General features: G+C 36.2%; 2 protein-coding genes across 4 annotated transcripts; one reads left to right on the top strand and one right to left on the bottom strand.

Moving 5' to 3' along the window:
• Positions 1-11,394: 11,394 nt before the first annotated feature.
• On the top strand, positions 11,395-17,134 carry LOC149009906 (uncharacterized). 3 transcript variants are annotated; one of them, XM_089164116.1, is made up of 8 exons: positions 11,395-11,748; positions 12,544-12,838; positions 13,028-13,097; positions 14,574-14,629; positions 14,978-15,053; positions 15,162-15,198; positions 16,310-16,424; positions 16,504-17,134. In XM_089164116.1, the coding sequence occupies exons 1-8, from the start codon at positions 11,733-11,735 to the stop codon at positions 16,739-16,741; spliced, it is 903 nt and encodes a 300-aa protein (XP_089020242.1). In that variant the 5' UTR covers positions 11,395-11,732; the 3' UTR covers positions 16,742-17,134. The 3 variants fall into 3 exon arrangements, with proteins under 3 accessions (XP_089020242.1, XP_089020244.1, XP_089020243.1); XM_089164118.1 differs by having other exon boundaries at positions 12,528-12,838; XM_089164117.1 differs by having other exon boundaries at positions 11,395-12,070; positions 12,528-12,838.
• A 572-nt stretch (positions 17,135-17,706) lies between these two features.
• LOC149009905 (uncharacterized) lies at positions 17,707-18,563 on the bottom strand. The gene is made up of 2 exons (XM_089160353.1): positions 18,081-18,563; positions 17,707-17,942 (listed from the first exon to the last, which is right to left on the bottom strand). Exons 1-2 carry the CDS (start codon positions 18,515-18,517, stop codon positions 17,777-17,779), a joined length of 603 nt encoding a protein of 200 aa, XP_089016479.1. The 5' UTR covers positions 18,518-18,563; the 3' UTR covers positions 17,707-17,776.
• Between the last annotated feature and the right edge of the window lie 3,197 nt (positions 18,564-21,760).

Below are 21,760 nucleotides of genomic sequence, written 5' to 3'. Positions count from 1 at the left end.
CTTCTATATTATATTATTTTTTTTGGGTAGAAAACAAATCTATTGTTCAAAAGTGTTGTTACAACTTACAAGCCAAGGCATCTGCATCACATAATTGCATTAGTGAAGGGTTGGTTAACGGCCAATTCATTGGCAGCTCCACCGAAAACCTAGCTGAAGAGACTACTGTAAAGTTGACCTATTTATAAAATTTAAAGAGATTTCACAGGGTACATCTAGAGTCTGGATCTTTTACATATCAAGGTAAAGAGGTCTGTGTTTCTCTCACACTACTCTACTATACATAATACATTAGGAATGTCGATCATGGAGGCTCACTAGGGGTCTTCTCTTTGATTCAGAACTTAGAGGTGAACCCCTTCTTAATATACAGTGAAAATGTGTGAAGGGAGCACAGACCTCTACCTTGACGGGTTAAAGATCCGGACTCCTACATCCTCTTCTTCTTTGTCTTGTACTTCGTATAGATGCATCACTTAAGCAAAATGTTGATTTATTTACGGATTAGCATCCAAGCTCATAAATCAAAGTCAAATGCCAACCACTAGATTGGCATATTCCTTGAGATGGTATAAAGACATTTACAAGAAAAAACATGTGGATCCACAAAATCAAGAAGTAGAGGATATGGATCCCGAATCCGATTTCATACAAGTGAAAAGATCATTTGTTAAAGTAGTTCTGATGTTGAACGTTTGGCAGTGTTATACCTTTGTTCATGGAGTATGTTTGATAAGTGCAATTTATAAAAGGAGAAACAAACAAATATTAGGTACCATTTTCAAACTTATAATAAAGATACATTGAGGTGGGCGAAATGTCCTTTCAATTCTTTAAAGATTTTTTGCTTCCACAGTTCCACACCCTCCAAAACAAAATATCTTATACAGCTTTGTTGAAATTTTCTCAGAGAAATTAAGAATAGTATATTCTTGTTTGCATCTGCAATTACCAGATTAGTTGCTATAAGTGTGTTTAATAAATAATCTGCCTTAGCCATAAACTTTGGCTGGAATCTTGCATGACAGGTTGCTAGAGATCGACTTCTTGAAAACCATTTGCAGAAGCTGCATTACTACATTCAAATGCTAGCTAGCTGTTGGAAGATTACTTTTAACTCAGATTGATTATCTATTTAGATCTTCACTTTCTACAGTGTTTCTTGATAAGAGATGTTTGGCAAGTTATAAGGACACTGGAACTGAAACCCTAGCTAGCTAATTCTGCCCTGAGACTACTTTAGCATGAGAGAATTTGAAAACAATTAAGAGAGAAAGAATTCATTTTCTTTCCCCTTCTTTTTGGGTTCTTTAAAAGTGTCCACTACTGGGAATCCAACAGCTGTTGATGGGATTGTCTTATATTTTAAGTTTCTATTTGAAATGAGAATGGATTTGTCGTGCAACTTTAAGATTAAGAAAATACAATTGGACATGGCTACCTAGGGCCACCAGTCAATAATTAGAAAGACTTTTGATTTTTAATTTTTGTTTTTAATTAGTTTTTTAAGCTTTCTCTTGGTTGTTCTTCCATGATGATGGAGTAGTACGACTTAAATATTTTGTGATGGTCCCCATTATAAGTTTATATGGAACTAACATGTTGCAGAAGATCGATGAGCGAATTCCCTAACAAGCTGAGTGGTGTCTTCAACTCTAAGGATACACTTTTTGGCTTTCTCTGATTGAGAAGAAGAGCATACATGTGACTAAAATAAATAGGGTTTTACAGAAACAGATGATTTTCCTATGATTCTGAACTACGCGAATTTGAGTAAAAGTAAAAGCACAAAGAAGGAAATTGCTTTTGTAAGATTTGGATGATGAGAGAGATCAAGCTTTACCTTCTTTTATTAATGGGGCCTTTGGGAAACTGTAGGAGTATTCTATAATATAGGTGTTCTGTAAATTCTCTCTTCAAGGGTACTTTCACAAGATTGACTAGGTTTTGGATTTGGCATTCCCATAAATTCTTCATCTCTTTTTTTGGTAACAGCATTTCAGCAAGTTTAATTAGGGTTAAAGATTTGGTTTTCCTACAAGTTGTTAGTCTTGCTAAACATTATGCAGTAACTTTTGTTAGATTTTTTTTAGGTGTTGGCTTATAAGAGAGGATGTTTAACTCTCTGGGACCTAATTCTATGCATGACTCTTCATATATAACTAAAACTTTTAGGTCTCATTTGACATTAGTATTGCTCTGCAAGTGTTTTTGTGATGCTGTAAATTTTCAGCTCTTGCAGATCACTTCTGCAATACAAGGACATGTTTGATAATCAATGGAAGAGAGAGAGAGAGAGAGACTCCCTTAGAAATGTTAAATATTATCAAACACGGGCTCAAGTCCCATGGTTTTTTTTAACTAACTTGCATGGGTTTTAAGTGGAAATTTACAAGAGTCAAAAGCAAGTGAATATGAGACACCAAAACCCAATTTCTGCGTGCCAGAATGTGATGTTCTGTGAAGAATCAAAAGCCTACAGAATCGCATTCCATGTACAGTAAACCCTTTTGATTATTTTTTTCCCAGTTTCTTTCTGGAGTATCTATCTAGCCAGCTAAAGGAATCCATTGGTGCTATTTCACTTTTATTGATTGGTTCTTAGTGGATTAACCAAATCTGGGATATGAAGGATATTGACTCAAGAAAGAGCTAGGATTGCAAAATCTGGTTGACTCTGCAACATCCAATGGTCTCTCAGATCCCATATCAAACCAGCGTGAGAAGCATCATTTGATAACCCATCTCAGTTGAGATTTAGATCTCTCTTTTCTAAATTTAATTAATTAACCCAATAAACTAATCATTCTAGTGGTTTGTCTAGGACAATGGTGAGCTTTGTTTTTTCTCTTTTCCTTTTTACTTTTGGCAAACCAATGGATGACACGATCATCCACCATGAGAGGTCCAGAAGACAAATCAACCATGACCAAAACACCTGAACAAGGAAGCTAGGTCAAACACACCCTCCCCCCTCTTCTCCTTTTTCCAGAAACCCAAAAGAATTGATAAAATTTAAAGGGAAGCCAACCAAGTGTTCATCACTTCAACTGCTGTTTGTTTTTTAGCCTTGATTGATTTTCTTCTTATATAGAACTATGGATTCTAGCTAATGTATAATGAGTTTGTAATTGGCCAACCAAACCATAGTTTCTGCTTTGTAGTAGTTTTGTCATTAGTAGTTGATGACTCACAAACCAATAGAAAAGAATTGCTTATATTCTCTCTCTCTCTTTCTCTTTAAATAAAATCTAACTTTTCCACTAATCAAGAAATTAATGATAACGATTAATTCATTTTTAACAGTCAAGCTTTGTCACCTTAGACCATATAAATAATAATGGGAGATGATGGAAGTTAGCTTTAGCATCACCCCAATTCTTATCCTCTTGTGGGGCTAATGACAACGAATTTGTTTTACCTTTATTTTCTTTCCTTCTTTCTAATGGAAAGATACAATTTACACCTTGTACGTGGACGTTCATCAACAACTATCTTTCTTGGACCATCTGCAAAAGCTTTCTTCAAAAGTCATGCAGTGTTCAATCTCTCTCTCTCTCTCTCTCCTCAAGTGGTCCTGTGGATTAGAGAAAATTTTGAGTGTTTGGTGCAATGAAGCAGCTTCGTTGGACTTGCAGATGAATATAGTCCAAAAAAGATGATTAAGAAAATTGTAAATCATGATGAAGAATGGTCCCTGGTGTGATGCTTTGATGACGATCGATTATTTCAGGAATTAGTCTTTGGAATAAGGCTAATGACCAACGACAAGTGTGTTTGACAAGAACAAGAAAGAAGGGTCCCATCATCTAGTAGCCTGGGACTTAGGCTGTCTTGATTAATAAACTAATTAGGATTAAATTTGAAAATTATTTGTAAATAGCAATGTCATTAGTCGTCCAGATTACCAATTTTTCTTCAAAAAAAATTGACGTGCGCACACGGAGAATAGATACATCAAGGTTGAGAGATCCTTGCCGCCATGGGAGGAGAGCTTGTTTAATTTATATAGTAAAAGCTTGGCTGCAGGTTTTGGATCACTTGTTGACTGCAATCAAAATTACAAATGCTGTGTTTGTGTTTAATTTAAACCCAAAAACGCGTCAAACTGTAAGCATCTGATTCGTGATCTGACCTGGGTTTGGTCAAAATTTTGCATTCAGTAGCCAAAAACAAAGGGAGATGTACAGCTAAGTCATTAATTCTCTCTTTTTTCCCAGGTTTTGGTCTGTTCTGCAGAGATACTGAAGTCCAATACATAACTGAATCATCACCAAACACTTTCAAGATCAGCTTGTTACCCTGTGTTCCATTAAGTACAAGTGAGAACTAGCTGGGCTGAGTGGTTTTGGATAAACTGTTCAATACAGTCAAAAGGATAGATTCTTTGAGACGCCATCATTTTGAAGAAGCAAAGCATGCATTGAACAGTTATGGTCATCGTTTTGGTTCATGATCTGGCCTAGTTTGATCAAACCAAAAACAAATGAGAGCTAATCCTTCTACCTCAGTTATTTATTTCAGGTTTTGATCAGCTAGAAAGATGAAATCATCACCTACATGCTGGTTCAGCATCAGCTTGTTACCTCTTGGTAGCACCGAGTGAAACTGAAACCTAGCCGTGAGTGTTGTGAATCAATGGTTCAATGCAAGCAAAGTTCTGGATTCTAACCACGAAATGTTACCATCATCTGATCAATGATCTGATTCACCTGATCTGATCAAATGTCTCCAGCCCACAAACCAAAAACAAAGGAGAGCTGATCCACTCTAAGTTTCTTCATTTTTTTAAAAGGATTTGATCAGCTTTGGAAAGATGAAGTTCAATATATAATTGAATAATCACCAATATATTGGTTCAGGATCAGCTAGTTTACAGTGGTTTTCAATTTCCCTAGTTCTTGATCGACAGATATGCCCTTTAACTTGAATATACTTTGATGAGCAAAATCGAAGTGACATTCATCTAGCAAACAAGAGGCAATCCCTTGTGTGTCCAGACAAACAAGGCAGTCACTTCAGCATGAGCTTCTGAAAAGTGGTTCAATTGCCCTAGTTCTTGATCTACAGGTATACCCTTTTTAACTTGAATATACTTTGTTGCAGGAGCTGTGACATCTATCTAGACAAACAAGGCATCCCTTCAGGATGAGCTAGCTTGTTAAGAGTGATTCAGTTTGCCCTAGTTCTTGATCTACATGTATGCCCTTTTAACTTGAATATAATTTGTTGCAGGAGGTGTGAATCTGCATTAAGAAAGACTAACTGCAAAAACCAAGCGAGATGAACAAGTTTTTTTTCCCTTCTTTTGTTTACTCTACATACAGACATGGAGTTCATTCCAGAGCTAAGCTCTTGCACTTGAGATCTTAGATACAGAAAACATACCGGAGAAATAACTCTTGAACTGTGGATTGAGTTTAACAAAAAGGGGGAGATATAGTAGATTCCATATTACAAAGGAAAGACATGAAAATGAAAAAACCAAAAAAACAAAGTAAGTAACAACATAAAATAACAAAGCCAAGAATCAGACTTGCCTAGAGGTGCATTCCTCCATTCATCATATTTTCCCTTTTCTCCTTCTCTTCTGTTTTCACCTTGAGACAACAACTATGTGATTTCTGCAAATTGGTGCCTAACTCTTGTTTTGTGTGAGAGAGGCTGTTCTTTTGGCAAATCACCATGGCTTGATCTCCCCATCCCTGAGTTCAAACCAGACATAATCATCTTCCTTGGTTTCAGAAGACGACGAATCCGGGAGAAAACGACGACGATGTTGACGGCGACGGCGTCAACAACAAAGACAAGAACCTTATGCAAGTGAGGAGAAGAGAGAAGAAGAGGAGGATCTTCAGATGTATCTGGGTTACCTGTATTTATATAGAGAGTTCTCAAGGGGAATAAAATGGATGAAACAAGAAGGATATAAGAAGACAGTGGTAGACACACACCACTGACCCCACTTCCTTAATTCTATATTTAGTGGCAGGTGTATCTCCACGGTCATAATTAGAATACAAATCCCTTTAATTAGCTTAGAGTGGAATCTAATTAAGGTTTAACCATGTAATTGATACATGGGTCCCCCCATCAAATATTGAATGGGAATACTGGAAAAAAGAATTTTCCATGACTTAAGGAATTTCCCTTGGTTACTGTAACGTTTGGCTTAATGGAAACTTACTTTAATTTTTGGATGACCTAAAAGGAAGCTCAATAATTAACCAAAGATGGGGACCATCACCCATCCAATTTCTCAGTAATTATTTCCTATGGAAAAGTCAGATTCACTTAATTAAGGTAATCTTAATTTGATCCTTGTTTAACCATCAGCCAAGGGTTAGAACTTACAAGTGGTAATTAATTAAGCCACCAGATGAGATGCCCATGAATCCATTCATGATCAGGTCAAAGCAACACCAGAGACAGACTTGCCATTAATGGAGCTTTCTAGTTTCTAGTGGCAAGAAGGCCAGCCTTTGTAAACCCTAAAGTAGCTTTAAGGTTCCTAAATAGGGAAAGAAAGAGCTTTGAAATTATTTTTGAGTGAGTTGGGTTGGTATCAATGGTGTTATCCAACTAAGATCAGATCACTGGTTCCCATAAAATGGGCTGTGGTGGTTGAACTAGTCCCCACGTATCTGAGGATCCAAGGGCTAACCTATAAATGGGCTCTTAATGGGCCCATAAGAAATTGTGGGTCCCATGGCCCCATTATATCATATCATGGATGATGGATTCCCACAACAAACAACACCCACAAGTCCATAACCCCACCACCACCACCACTACCACCACCCAGCTCCTCCTTCTACTGAGCCAAAAATCTTACATCATTGTAGGGCCCAGAAATAGAAATAGAAATGGTTTGGAAGCTATTTTTCATAATAAAATTAGATGAGCTATGGATTTGGTTAGATTTGCTTTACAGAGAGTCTTTGATGATGATGATGAAGATGAATAAGGTTACCAAAAATATGAAAAGAAATGTTAGCATGTTACACGTGATGTAAGGAAGTGTACGATGTGTCGGACACAAATTCCTTATGATCTTCTTAGGTCATTAAAGCCCACTACACTATATTTGGGTAATTAATGGTGGTGGATTGATGCCAAATCTTTTCCTTTCCATCAAATCTCATTGTTTTGAGATTAATGCAACTTTATCATATCTATTTCATGAAAAACAAGAATAGATTTCATTCTTGTCATATCAATATTTCGATTACCATTGAAAAAATCAGATCATTGCTATAGTTTTTGGGTACAATATGAATAAATGCTAGAGTGACTTTATCTGGGTTTCGATGGTCATGGATTTTCTGTCTGCGAGAGTAGAAGACTGTACTTTCCTCACGTCTACCTTTGAAGCTTTGTTAATATTCGAAGATGAGATCCTGTAAATATATAAAAAAGAATGTAAAGATCCGGACTCCACCATGCCTTCCTATCCTCTTTGGCTTCTTTTGCTTCTAGAGAGATGTGTAGTCTTAATTTTACACATTCCAATTGAGCAAGTTGAGAATGTTGTGAATTTTTAAATATTTAATCCATGGAGCCATGAGACCTTTCAAGAGAGATGGAGAGAGAGAGTAAATAAATATGAGATTTGCCAAAAAGGAGCCTTCTTTGGCATCAATCCACCATTAGCTCTTGAGAGCTTCAATGGTCTCCAATGGTGATGTAGATATTTTGTTCACAACAAATGATAGACATCCGTACTCACGCGTAACATTCTAACATATCTTTACTAAAAATAGAATAATAATATTATTACGTAAATACTAATTAATTGAAAAGAAAATTTTACATAATGAAGCAAAATAAAATAAAATAAAGAAAGGTCCCATGAATATTGATTGGTTTAGTGCTTTCTATTCGAAATTCCATTAAGTTCACAGTGCTTTCGTGGGTCAAACATAAAAAAAATTTGATTGAGAATTAAAATAATAAACCTAGGCCAACATAAGTGTGACACATGTATCATAATTATTCATTAATTTCTATTTTATAATATTTTTTTACTTTGAAACCCAATCATTTACTTTTATTAAGAATAATTAAATGATTAATTAGGAATAACAAAAGATATGGTGGAAAATGACAGCATAATAATGACGTAGAATAATTGGTTATGCATGGCTGTTAAATGAGCATCATTTAGGTTTATGTGTTGTCAATAGATCCAAAGGGAAAGCAGTTCATAGATTAATTAAAGAACACCCAATGTTAGGTTAAAGAATGGTATCCATATAATTCTATGTGTCAATTTCAATCTTCACCATGTTTATATACTTTTTGAACCTACCAAGGAATTTTGTCCTTGTCATGGCATGGCATTTCAAAATATGCTTAACTTCAAGATTCTTGATAATCATTTTTGAATTTAAAAGATTTTTTTTTAAATTCTTTTTTTTGTGGGTGGTGATTAATGAGTTCGTCTTAGCTACTCTTGATGCATGGAATGACTATCAGATGGTATAGATATTGAAAGTTAATGCAAATGCTATGGTGACTAATCACACAAATGTTACAAAGGTGAAGGAGTTTTCAGGGATCACGCAAGAGGCTTTATAAGTGTTCTTCCAAAAAGCATAGATATGTTTTCCTTTCAAGAAGTTGAAAAATTTTGTGATAAATGTGAGTTTGTTGCAAATCCTAAAAGAAAAATATTTTTCCAACACCTCTATCTTCAATCGAGCAATCTTAAAGAAACCTGGATCCTAAGTTTGGAGGGGCATCAAGTTTCTCAGGTCAAGAATCTTTTGCAAAATATTTTGGAGCAGACGATTTTTATATATAGAAGATGAGCGTATTACATATGCTGTCTACGAGGGTCGAGCCTACTACTTCTTCACTAAGAGGTATGATTATAATATTTTTCAAAATAGGAAGTGAATCGGAAGCATTTACTTTTGATCCCAAATCTGTATCAGGAACTGCCTCCCCTCCCCCCAACCTTTTTGAGTCTTTGAAACATTTCAAAGTTGTTGATCTAATTGAGCATAATCGATGGATCACAAACTCAACTCTCTTAACCATTCCTCCCCAATATGGAAATGCAATCCTTGAAACCCCCATTTCAGCCTCCTAGGATGTTTGGCTCTTCAAACCATCTATAATTGGAAAATTTCCACAAAAAAAGCTTACTTAGACCCCTTACCAAGAGTTGATATAAATAAATATAAAAAAATATATATATATATATATTTTGGTCTCTCTTTTGAAAATTGCAAATTCTTCTAGATATAGATTTATGTCTTGGAGGCTTTTAAGCTCAAGATTGTTAGTTTGTTAACCTCGAGTCCGGATCGTCTCTTCCGATGGAAAGTACTCTGTGCTCCCCTAACGGCTGTTGACCGCTAATTTTAGGGGGGACCCACAAGGTTAAGGTAATATGATCTTTTTTAATAATTTTTTATTTTTTTTGTGGTGCGGCTCGGAGAGAGATCCACTTGTTAACTTCTACCCCATCTTTTCCTTGGATATAATGCCTTCTGCCTACGGGGGGGTGGCACCTTTTCGTGCCCTGGTCTCTCTTGAAAGTGTTTTTAGCCATTGGCTCACCTAGCCGGTTTCCGTGTTCTATTTAATCTTTCTGCCTTTCTATTTTCCATTCATTAATAATGACCAAAGATGTGAAAAAAATGGACCTTTTATGTTCTTATTTTCACTCTATTGGAATTGATCTCAATAATTCCCCTCTACCCCCCTCTATAATCCATCAATATCATTATTAGATCTCTCTTATGGAAATGGATAACAAAGTCTGGGGAGATGATGAAGTAGTGGTGATGACTGAGGAGAATTCAATCTCAGATATAGAATGGCCCAACACTAATAAATTCTACCATCCGGATTGCAAGTACCTTAAAGAGAATGAACAAGAATGCTAGCTCGTGTTACACAAAGTCCCAAAGTGGGTGCTTGAAGGAGGTTTCCCGTTTGCAGGGTGGCTCTATTGGGACTCCTTTTGGCTCTTGAATGTCTTTACTCTAGTAATATGTAAGTTATTAGGGCCGGGCTACTTCTAGCAAAGTCTCTTGTTATTTCTAATATCCAAGTGAATTCAGATTCAAAGACTTTCATACTGAGCTCTTCAAAGAAAATCTCTTTATTTAGATTGGATGACTTCTAGTATTTTTTTTTATTATGAATAAATAATATATTAAAAAAAAGACGCAATTACATCAAGTCCCGAAAATTCGCAAAGCTAAAGAGCAAAAACAAAGCTAAAACGGAGGACCCAACGAAAATGGGCTGAACAGAGACCAAAAGAAACTATTTTGTAGAATTATTCTTTTTCTTAGAAGAATTGAGACTAATCAGGAAGTCATCACCAAAAGAGGTGTGTCCTTTGGAAGGATGATTACTCCTCCTACACTCAACACAATCAAAATCATGCGTAGTAGAGAAGAGCAGAGAGTCAAGAGCGGGCTCATTAGGGGTTAATTCACAATCGAAGGTTTGGAAATGTAAATGTCTTTTGAAGAGAATAAGGTCTGGGCTTTAGAAATGAGGAAAGAGGGGTTGAGAGTTGGGCTAAGGGGTGAACCACGATCAAAGGAGGACTTCTAGTGTTGTTTATGAGATATTGATACTTGTAAATGACTTTAGTTGTGTTGAGTTCATAGTTATTCCTAGATCTAAAAATTGATTTACTGATTTCCTTGCTTAGAGAAGCAAATCGTATTCAAACTTTCTAGGCATTGGTGGGGGATTAATCCACTAGTTTTCATCTTCCTATAATGTGTAATGGGTCTATGACCTCAAACTAGTTTATTAAGGCTCTTTTTGGTATCAATTATCATTGTCAATTATGAGAAATTTTCATTATTTTAAATTGTTTGGCATCTATTCTGAATTTTATTTTTATTTAAAATAATAGAAAAACCTCCAAAATCCATAATGAATTTTTTGTCCATTATGGTTTGATGGAATTTCATTATCTTCATTTGTGTAGTTTACTTAGTTCTATAAGTAAGATGAGGGTAAATAGTCAATCCTTCTTTTATAACAACCTCTTTTTCCTTCTTTTCTCACTTGTTTACTATCATTTTTAATAATTTTTTATCTTGACACCAAACTTATTTTCCATTTCATAATTTATTTTCGATAAAATTCACCAAACCATTTTTCATTCTTGACCAAAAATGAATTCTTGTACTTATTTATTTTAAATAGGCATAATAGAGAATGAGAATTGATCCCAAAAAGAGCCTAAATGAAATTTGTTTACGGTTGTTGACGAAAACTATGCTAGATTAGGTGTTTGGACATCAATTTTCCCACGTAAAATGTTTTCCACCTTTTAGAGAGGAATGTAATTTTAATTATCGATATAAAAAAATAAAAATAAAAATACAAGTAACTGAAAATCCTACGGTTTTTGGGTTCTTCCTTCTTCCTCTTTCACTCTTGTGTTACCTCTACTAGGCTCTCACAGAGACTGAAGGGTGAAAGGAGAGAGACAAAAATCCAATATTTGCTTTGAATTTTCTGGTGCAAGACAAGAAGGGATCTCCAATCCTGGAATTTCTGCCACAGGAAATTTTATATATCTAACGTCGTCTATTTGTTCTTTCTCTTTCACTGCATTAGGTCAAGATTCTGAAAGAGGATTAGCTGTTTCAACTGCTCGTTCATTTGCTTCTTCTTTCTCTAGTTTCCGATTCGATCGTACCTTATCTCTGATCCGATTGCAATTCGCTAGAGTGTTCATTTAAAGCATGTCAGCAGCATCAGGTGTTTTTCTTCTCTTCTTCAATTTCTAGTTTCGGATTTCGATCGTCGTTCTTTCTAGTTTCTACTCAAATTACATGCTTTCGATGGCTGACACGTGGTTCATTCCAATCGAACGGCTAGTTTTAAAGTTTCTTTCCGAAACTCGAAGTAATCTAAAATCCCTAAACGGCTAAACCCAAGTAGAAAATACCCGTATCCGAGACTCACTCTACTCTTCTTTCACGAAGAAACCCGAACCCGTCTAATCCAATGTGCACAAAATCGTCTTGTTCTATCACTCAGCGCCAAAGTACAAAACTCAGACGAATTTTTGGCGGTTAAGGTGATTCTGTTTTTCTCATTTCGTTTTTTGTTAGACTAGTTCTAGTTCTAGTGTGATTTTCATCTTCAAACTTCTAAATTATTGTTGAAAAAACCTGATTCAAATGCTCCTGTTGTGCGTGATCTTGCATCTGCTCTTGATCTTTGGAATATTGGTGCTCTTTATTCTATGCCCGAAAAGAAATTGGATGAATTGGGATTATTCACTTGATCAGATGAATGATCTTCATCTTCCATTATTAACGTTTTTTGTAATTATGTGATTTGGAATTTGGAACTTTGTAGTTTCTTATTGATTTGAAAGGATCTACTTCAGATTTGGTTGTTTAACATGATTAACAATATATTTTTCCTCTTTTTCCCTTGATAGGCTTCACTTCTTTGTTTCTCATATTTAGGTATTTCCGACGTTCTCATTGGCTAGTACTGACTCTCTCTTCCTTGATTGTCATTGATAGTGATGGTCATTGATAGAAAATTTAGATTGTATGGATGAGGTAACAGAGGCTGTTGAGAATGTGAAGAAAGAGTGGGATGAGACATTTGCTCAAGCTTGGGAACATGTAAAGTCAATTGGAGAATATGGTAAAGGAAGTAGGGATGATGCAGGGAATTCTCTGCAAAGGTTAAATGGTCTTACACAGGATGCCCTAGCTTTACTTCGCTCAATGCAACTTAGGCTTGACCTTCTAGCTCAGCAACTTCCCACGGAAGAAGAAGTAAAGTCTGCTCAATCAACACTGGAATCTTGGAAGGATGAATATAGAAGGTTCTACTAGCATTTTTCTCTCATTCTTCTCTTTGCAACCAATTTAATTGGTTAAGTGGTTGATTTGCTTGGGATGGATATTGTGTTCAAAGTTTTACAGGAAAATGTCCAACTTTGAGCATATTACGTTAAGTCTATGTGAGAAATTGGGTGGTTTCCTTATATGATACTTATTTTTCTTGGTTTTAGACTGCATTTGGGCCTCAGGAATGCAAATTTGCAAGCGAAGGACAACATGAGGAAAGCTGCTCAGGCTGAGGTAATGGCTTCCTCTGTCTTGCTTTTTAACTATATAGGTCATGGGTTTCCTTGGAAAAAGATTGACACGTTTAAGTTTCAACAGTGACTTAAGTCTAATATTTTCAGTTGAAATTCAAATCATGGCAACCAACATGGAAAAAAGTAAAATTAAATGCAAAAACATTTTATTTGGATGATCACTTTATTTTGATCTTCATGCATGTGAATTGCATTTTGAGCTAAGATGGACTTTTGGAGTTAACTTGCCCTCGTTGGAATTGTGACTCTCTGTCCTTTTCTTAGAAGGGACAATTACTTTCAGTCCCTTACTCTTTGCCTTTATACGCAGATAATCCCTTTAACTTAAATTGTGTTTATGATTCCCCCTAAAAGGTCTATCCTCCTCCTCCTCTAGTACTTGTGAATGTCCAAACTGGGGTTAGGGTTTACAATTTCAGAATTAGGATTTTAGGATTAGGGTTTGGGAATCTATGGGAGCAAGGATTTAGGGTGTTAGTATGGTGCAAAGGGCTGAGCTTTAGATATGAATGGGATAAGGTTTGCAAAAACAACAATTAATATATGGAAAGGTGAATAGAGTAAGATTGACTTGTTACTTACCTGTAACCAAGTCTGGTAAGGGGCTGAGATAAAGATGGAATAGTGAAGCCAGGCTGCAATCACTGCCAAAGGAGAACCTTTCAAATAGAAAACCCTAGGTTGCCTACTCTATCACCTGGAGGTACCTTACCACTAATTGAGAAGCTACTTAGTATGCATGGGCAAAATTTTCTAGTGAGTTCATGTGGGTTATGTTGCACTTCACTTATCTTGCAAGAGATTTGCATTTGTTTGTGGAGTCTCTGAAATTCCATCAAATCTCTGAAGTTGTTAGGTTTCTTGTTTGGCTTTGAAACTCAGGGGGCCTGGAACCCACAAGAAAATCAATGGGCTTATAGTTCACATGGATAGAGAAGGGGAGAGGTTCACCTCTTTCACGCAGTGGCTGTCTCAGTTTCCCAGAGGATGTTGAGCATTAGGATTGCTGGTCACTGATCCACAGTTCTTCACTGCTGCTGTGCTGGTGCCACTGCTCTCACAGACAGAGGGAGAGTGGGACAGTGAGAGCCAGGGAGTTGATGGAGTGGGACTAAGGGACTAAAGTGTTTCAGGGTTGATGAAGAAATGAGGGAAGGAAATTGGGTAGGTGGATCAAAAATTTGTTAATTAAGGAGTCTCTTTTCATCTTTAAAATATCTTTTACATGCAATAAATGTTTCTTATGCATATTTAATAACTCAATCAATAGTTTGCATCAGTCATAACTAAGAAATTTGGTCCTTTATCTGCTCTTTAACTAACAGATTCAACTTGCATTGTTCCAAAGACAAACTAGATTGGTACCAATCAAAACATGTGAAGGATATCTTTTTTGTACTTCTCTTCTCTTGGTAATTTTGTCTTCCAGTCCTTACTAGTGGTGCATTGATTGCAGAGAGAGCTTCTTTTAGGTGGTGGAGAAGAGTCTACAATTCGCAGACGCAATTTACAGTATGTACCATTTTGTTTGTTTCAGTGAGAGCTCTTCTTCTGGCAGTGTTAGAAACTGATAGTTTTGAATAATTCTGAAATCACAAGTGAACCATACTAAACATGTATAATTATGTTGCTAATGCTTATCTCTGACCTTGGCTATTCTCTCTGGGAAGCTTTTGTGTTCTAGTAGGTGTGGCTCTTTATCCAATTTAGAGTTTCTTTTAAACCCCCTATTGCGTGCCTGGTCATTGGATGTTTGGCTTTCAGATTTACTTTATCCTTCTTTTCCTACCATTTGTTTTGAGTGTTCTATCTTATGTTCCATTATCTCATTGTACGTACAAAATATTAATTCCTTTTTAGGACAAAGGCTGGGATGACTACTGCTGCAGAAAGCATCACAGAGAGTCTTCGCCGTACTCGTCAACTGATGGTTCAGGTTATGATTTATCTGTCCTCTTAATGTATTTCCTTGTTTCTGAAACTGTAGTTTTTTGTTGGGGATAGTATATTATTATTCTCACTCTTTTATTTATAAATGTTTCAGGAGGTGGAAAGAAGTGCAAGTACAGTAATGACATTTGGTGGGTTCTATTATTTCAGATGCATTTAATTTATCCTTGATAATCAAATGTTTCATTTTCCTACTAGTCGCATTTTTGCTGTTACTTTCCTACACTGCTTCATCTGTTCCTAAAATTTTAGCTAGTCTGATCTTCATTTTATGACTTCTTGCTTGAAACTTTTGTTGTGACTTCTCATGAAAGAAAAGAAAGATGATTAGGTTGCAAAATCTTGGTTAGAGGCATGCATGAGAAACAAGTCATCTATTGATACAAGGAAGAAGAAGAGAATAGGTTCCGGTATTGTTAGTTGACCCCCAAATTTCAGATTTGAGAATGTTTGCCCTGTGCTCCCATCTGAAAACTTTAAAGATCAATCAAATTATTGAAAAATATAAATATAAATAATGATAAACCAGAGGGATAGAGGATCAAACCAGATGATAGAAATAACAAAAAAAAAAATCGATGAAGTCGATATTACTCTGATGAAGTAAGTGGTTGTGTTTTTTTGAGGAGTCAAGAACTTGAAATTTAAGAGAATTGCGCAGCATTGACCAAAGTGAGTAGATAAGGACATTTCAGGAGAAGAGGAAATTGAGCATTGCAGTGTAACAGAGAAATGTGCCCTATTCTGTCATGTCATCTGATAAGATTGGACAGAGTGTTATTTGTAATGAAAATTGAGTATGGTATAAACTGTTCGAGACACAAACTTTGTTGGCAATGTTATTGGAATTTAGCTTCATTTGTCAGTTCAGTTTTATCTTTTACATTAGTTTGTTGTCATTTGTGGTGGGATGGACTCATCTGTGGAATAACAAGTTGAAGTTAGGAGGTTAAATTTCTTAAATCAGGCATGCATTAACAGCATTCCCTTGAGAACAGTGGTGACTACAGTGGCACTCCTACATCCACTTGAATTATTCATGAAATTATTCTACTGAAAATGGTTACAGGAACTTGCGGTCAACTCTCTCTCTCCCTCCCTCCCCCTGATTGGAGATGGAAACCTTTCTTGGGAAGTTGATCCTCTAATCTTACATGTCAAATTATAGGTGTAATTGATAATTAATGATTGAGCAAATATTCTTCCTGGTTAGAACTGAGAATAACTTTGCTGGGTGTTCAGAGGAATCGACAGGAGTATTAAAGAAGGCAGAAAGTGAATATAAGGGACATCGCTCACTGCTTATGAGGACCCGAAATCTGCTCTCGACGATGCAACGTCAGGATGTCCTTGATAGGTGAGAAGGTTAAGCAATTTTGTTTACTTTTATTACTACTAGCATCTACTTGGAATAACATGGAGTACCATCTGGATAGGGTGATAGTTGTGGTTGGATTTCTCCTTTTCACCTGTGCTGTTCTGTATGTTGTCTCGAAACGTATTGGGCTGCTCAAGTTGCAGAGAAAGGTTACCGCTGCCATCAAGGCGGGAATGGTTGGACAAGGAGGGATGAGACCTCAAACTGCAGAAGATAATCTTAATTTAGTGCATGTTCATGAAAATGTAGTTCCTGCTGTGGAGGTTCCAATAGGAAATATGCATGATGAACTGTGAATCCACCCCTCACCCCCATAATTTTTATAATATACTACCTATTCTTCATATGTTCTTACCTGCTATTTGTGGGTGGATACTCAGTTTTATGGTTTTGTGTTCCTATGATGAGGTTTTTCTATCGCACATATCAATATTGGGGCATTAGTTTCTTCATTTTCTTCCAATTTGGTAGCAAAAAAAATCTATTTTGGTTCTTCCATTCAAGTCTTGTGACAAAATTCGCCCTGGTGCTCAAGGTGACAGAGGAGGCTTAATGTACACAGCCGTGCCCCCATCTCACAGAGAGTCTGTTTTCTTACTGGAACCTGTGACTACTTGGTAGGAATCTCTGGATCTCAAATTTCTTCCTTGCAATCTAGTTTGAAAACTGGAACAGCCAGCATCAAATTGTAAATTGGCCACTTCTGGTCTGCCAATTGCCTATGGTCAAACCGTTGTTTTTGATAAACCAGTGGGTTTCAGCTTCTTGGTTTCTTCTGGGTAGGTAAAAAGTATGCCGCAGTTCCATTCACACTGGGGGGCTGGCCGGCCGGTGCCCCGCTGGGGGTGTCCAGGCGACTGCCGGGTGCTTACCTGATGGAAGGGATGGATACACACCAACAAATGATGCACGTGAGATAGAGAAGAATTTTCACGATGGTGGTGCACGTCCATATCCACCGAAACCGTCGCATATCTCCCGTGCAAAACCACCCCTGCCCCCCGGCAGTGCCGCCAACCACCCCCTTTTCCTTCCCAACCCAAGCCGTAGAGGAACTTGATCCTTGTGACACATGATTGTCTTTAAGGAATGTGTTACATTAAAAGCATCAGTTTTGGGATTAAGAAAACAAGAGAACATTGAATCCAAAGCAGAGTGTAAAATATACAGTATTTAACCTCTTCATTCACTAATTACATGTCAATGGTGACTTGAATTAGTAGACCATAAAACTACCTCTCTCTTGCTAATTCCCACAAACAACTAAAACCATTGCAGAATACCAAGTGTCCTCAAGATCCCTCAAACTGATTGCATTGATCATTTATATATTACGCAAGAAGCCAGAAATTTCTGTGTGTCTTACTGTTAAGAAGATAGCCTCCATCTTGGCCCTTCTTCTGAACTCCAACACAAGTGCACTTACTGTGCTCAATCAAATACTCTGCTGTGTCTATCCCTTTTTTCCCTTTTGCATCCCCTCCACTCCTTTTGTATCTGCTAATATCATAAAAAGGCAAATTATTAGAACAGTTGAAGATAGAGCAGGTGTGTTCAGAATGCATTCTTCAGCGATAAAATGGAAAAGGAAGGAAGTTCTGAATCCAGAATTGATGCCAGGCTTGAAGGTCTCACCCTAAAATGGCATTGGAGAGACTTTTACGTTGGCCAATGGCAAGGATGTCAATCGAAAGCATTCTGCTTTTCATGAGAATGGTAGAAGCTTTATCCTTTCCATCAATGTCAACCCTCTCTACATGAACCTTCACTTTAGGTTGAGCAACCTCAGATGCATGCTTCATTACATCAAGAAAATCAGTATCTCCACCATTGATGGCTTCGATTGAAGAGTTGCTAGCTATGTTTGAGAAAGCCGGAGAAGATGAAGATTTTCTAAGGAAGGTGGAGAGTGTGGCACGCCATGAAAAGGGTTGTTCAACATGTAGCAGGAAAAGCTCATCTTTCTCCATTAATACATGAGAAAGAGTCCATTGAAGAGCATTAGCCGATTCACGTGTTGGGTCAGCAACAACCATCACCTTCTTTGGTGTCCCTGATGAGGTCCTCTCCATTACAAATTCACAATATGATGCCGGAGCCCCCACCTCCACCACCAGCTCCACCACTTTTCAAGATCCTCCACGGCCAATCTCCGATGGGTCCAAAACAATCTAAACAAAGAAGATAGCAACCAAGAACAGCCAAGGCTCAGATCCATTGTCTGTCTCATCCTCCAATCCTACTTGCTAAATACAGGGACATCCATACCAAACTTAGGACCTGGTCAAAGGTGGTTTCCATCAATTTTCAGTCAAATCGGATCATCTACAACACCATTACAACATTTCAGTCTTGTTATCCCAACTAAAACAAGATCAAAAGTTGAAAACAATGAATGTATTTTTCTATTTTAAGCATGCTTCTAGTATCTTCGATTTCTTCATTGATGAGAAACTGTATTTGGCATTGTTATTATCTCTCTTCCAATTATAGTCACTGCAATTGCTTATGATCATGCCCATTGCATTAAATTCAAATATATGGTTTGATAAAAATATGGGAGGCTAGGTTGATACAGGCCTTCTACAAGAAAGATAGATTCACTGATAAGGTTCCTCCCTAGTGGAGATTTTATATTTGTGGTAACCTTTCATGTGTGTATGTTTGTGTGGCAAAAAAAAGTATCAGATAGAGGAGGTAATATATTTCATATATGTAGCATGGTAATTAATTTTTATAAAAAAAATGATAATTAATTAGTTTTCAGATTTTTAAACAGAATTACTAATATATTTCATAACACTCTATCTATAAAGATCAAAATTAGGTTGGGCCAGCTCACAGCCAGATAAGCCCATCATAAGTCATACTCGTAGGTGACCATTAGTTATAAGGTTACTGGATATTTGGATGTATATTATATAGGCAAATAATATTTTGAACTTTAAACTGAAAAAGAAAAAATAACACAAATCTAAAATTGTGATTTTATTAAAAATGCTAATAACGAGTTTTTTTTTTTTTTCCTGTACCCATCTTTTTCCTGGTGATTTAGAATTACTTGTTCACACATTATGCATGATTTTTTTAGAAATACATTTTACATGATTAATGATAATAAATAATCATACAAAAACTACATGGATAATGGAATTTTTGTAGGTATTATCATTTTCTTAGTTATTCTATGTATTTAGTTTTTTTTTGTTATATAAATGGGATTTAAGAACCCAGCGTACTAAACTACTAAATTTGCTAGTTGTCTACCATTAGGATCTCCACAATATCTGAAGGGGGGGGGGTTTGCATAGAAAAGCGTTGTATTCTCCGATGTTGGCGGCATTTTTGACATTCCATCAGCAGCAATGTTAGAGCTTTTGTATATGTGGTTGAATCGTATGGTTCCAGATGGTCTAGCAACTTGTCTAATTTCCTCCACCACCCTAAATAATTTCTCATGCATGCATTTACTTGGACTAAACATATCAATTGCTTGTTGAGAATCATACTCCACATCAAGGAGTAGTAGGTCCATCGAGATAGCTAACCGAATTCCCGTAGCGATAGCTTCAAGTTTAGCTTCCACGATACTACCATTAGCTTCCGCATCTATGCATTTAGTTAGTTTAACATAATGATTTTTAGTTTAACTTTTTATAAAGAATAGTTTCAAATACTAAAGGCAATTAAAATACTACTAACCTATAAAATAAAATCTTGGGTAAATTTTTGTTTTTAATTTTATGAAGTAAATTAGACTATTTATTTTAATGAGTTGAATGATAATCCAAATCCTTCAATTACAAAAAATTTATATTTCAATATACATGTTAGGTGGTTCTTGTCATGTTCTCTTGAGTTCATGCTTTTATAATGGTGTTTTAGTATTTTAGTATTAGCATTAGTATGATAAGTGTCGAATCCAAGCTTGGATCATTTACCTGCAACGTTAGAGATATGTGCTCTCCTTACCTCTCTCCACCACATATTATGTGAGAGCCTACATGAGACTCATTGATGTTGTACCTCTAATTCATTTTGTCAATACTCAATGATGGGTCCTATTCCTATTATATGATAGAAAAATGTGACGATAGTACATACCTCCATCCTGATAGATAGAAGATCCGAACTAATCCAATCCAACGGTTGGTGAAGTTGAGTGTTCATTAATATTTTTACCAGCCAATCTAACCATAAAATACTTAGAAATTTTTTGATTTACTATGTCATCATCTTGTAATATCAATGGATCATACATGTTTTACATGATCCAAGAAAATACAAAGAGTTTTACCAAACAAGGAAAAAAGAAAAAGAAAAGAGAGTTGGCAATGATACTTCCTCCCTAAACCATGGATAAGAGAAACTATAGATAAGGATAAATGGTTGAGGCAGATTAGGAACACAGTCAATTTCACATGTTTTGTCAACCAGAATCAGATGTGGAAAGCAGTTAGTGAAAGTGATTTAATTAAATGTTTTCAAGAATTTGAATTTGCAGTGAAGTTTCTATTCTATTTGTGGTTGTGAATGGGTGGTGAATTTCACCTACTTGTTTTTCCATTCCCCCTTGGCTTTGGCTTTGGATTTGTCCATCATGTTTACCAACCCTTCCTAAGTGCAACCAATAAAATTTCATCCTCTCGAAAATAGATATCAAATGGATATAATCGATTTCTAATCTCAACCATCCATTGGGTATTTACGTATTCATATTAGAAAATGATCACTGCATTTGATAATATCTGAAACCATGTGTATTAGTATTACACTGTAGTTTCTTAAAGAAGATTCATGCTTTGGCTTCTCTAGCAAACCAAGTGTTATATTCTATCTGAACTCTTTAACGAGCATATGTCAGGGAAGCAGGATAATCTTCTCTACGAGGACATCATGGATTGTTAGTTTAAAGGTAACGGATGAAAGATAGAATGTAGATCATGTGAAAAAACAACAATATTTACTCTCCTGCAATAATTTTTAGCATTGAATACTCTTTGAATTCTAAACTCCCCATTACGAGGTTTTGTGTTATCTTGAATTTGACTCAATCATCTAAAGTAACTTCCGGTCCACAGAGGTGACTCACTCTCACATTTCATTTCTTGTGCAGACATCTGGTTTAAGATTAGATCAGATCATCTTTGAACAAACTCAAGATTAGTGCAAATTCGAGAGCAACAGAAAGAATACAATTTATAACACGCTACCATCAAAGGGTTGCTATTCAATAATGATTGACACCTCGTAGTAAAGAGGTAATAAATCCCTAAACATGCCAATGTAGGGTTGGTTGAGTGGTAAGATCTATA

The sequence above is a fragment of the Hakea prostrata genome, chromosome 7, assembly GCF_041222555.1.
Source record: "Hakea prostrata isolate BN-2017 chromosome 7, UWA_Hpros_2, whole genome shotgun sequence".
Taxonomy (NCBI): domain Eukaryota; kingdom Viridiplantae; phylum Streptophyta; class Magnoliopsida; order Proteales; family Proteaceae; genus Hakea; species Hakea prostrata.
The sequence above is the reverse complement of the archived record's forward strand: the minus strand, read 5'-3'. Positions and strand labels throughout refer to the sequence as shown.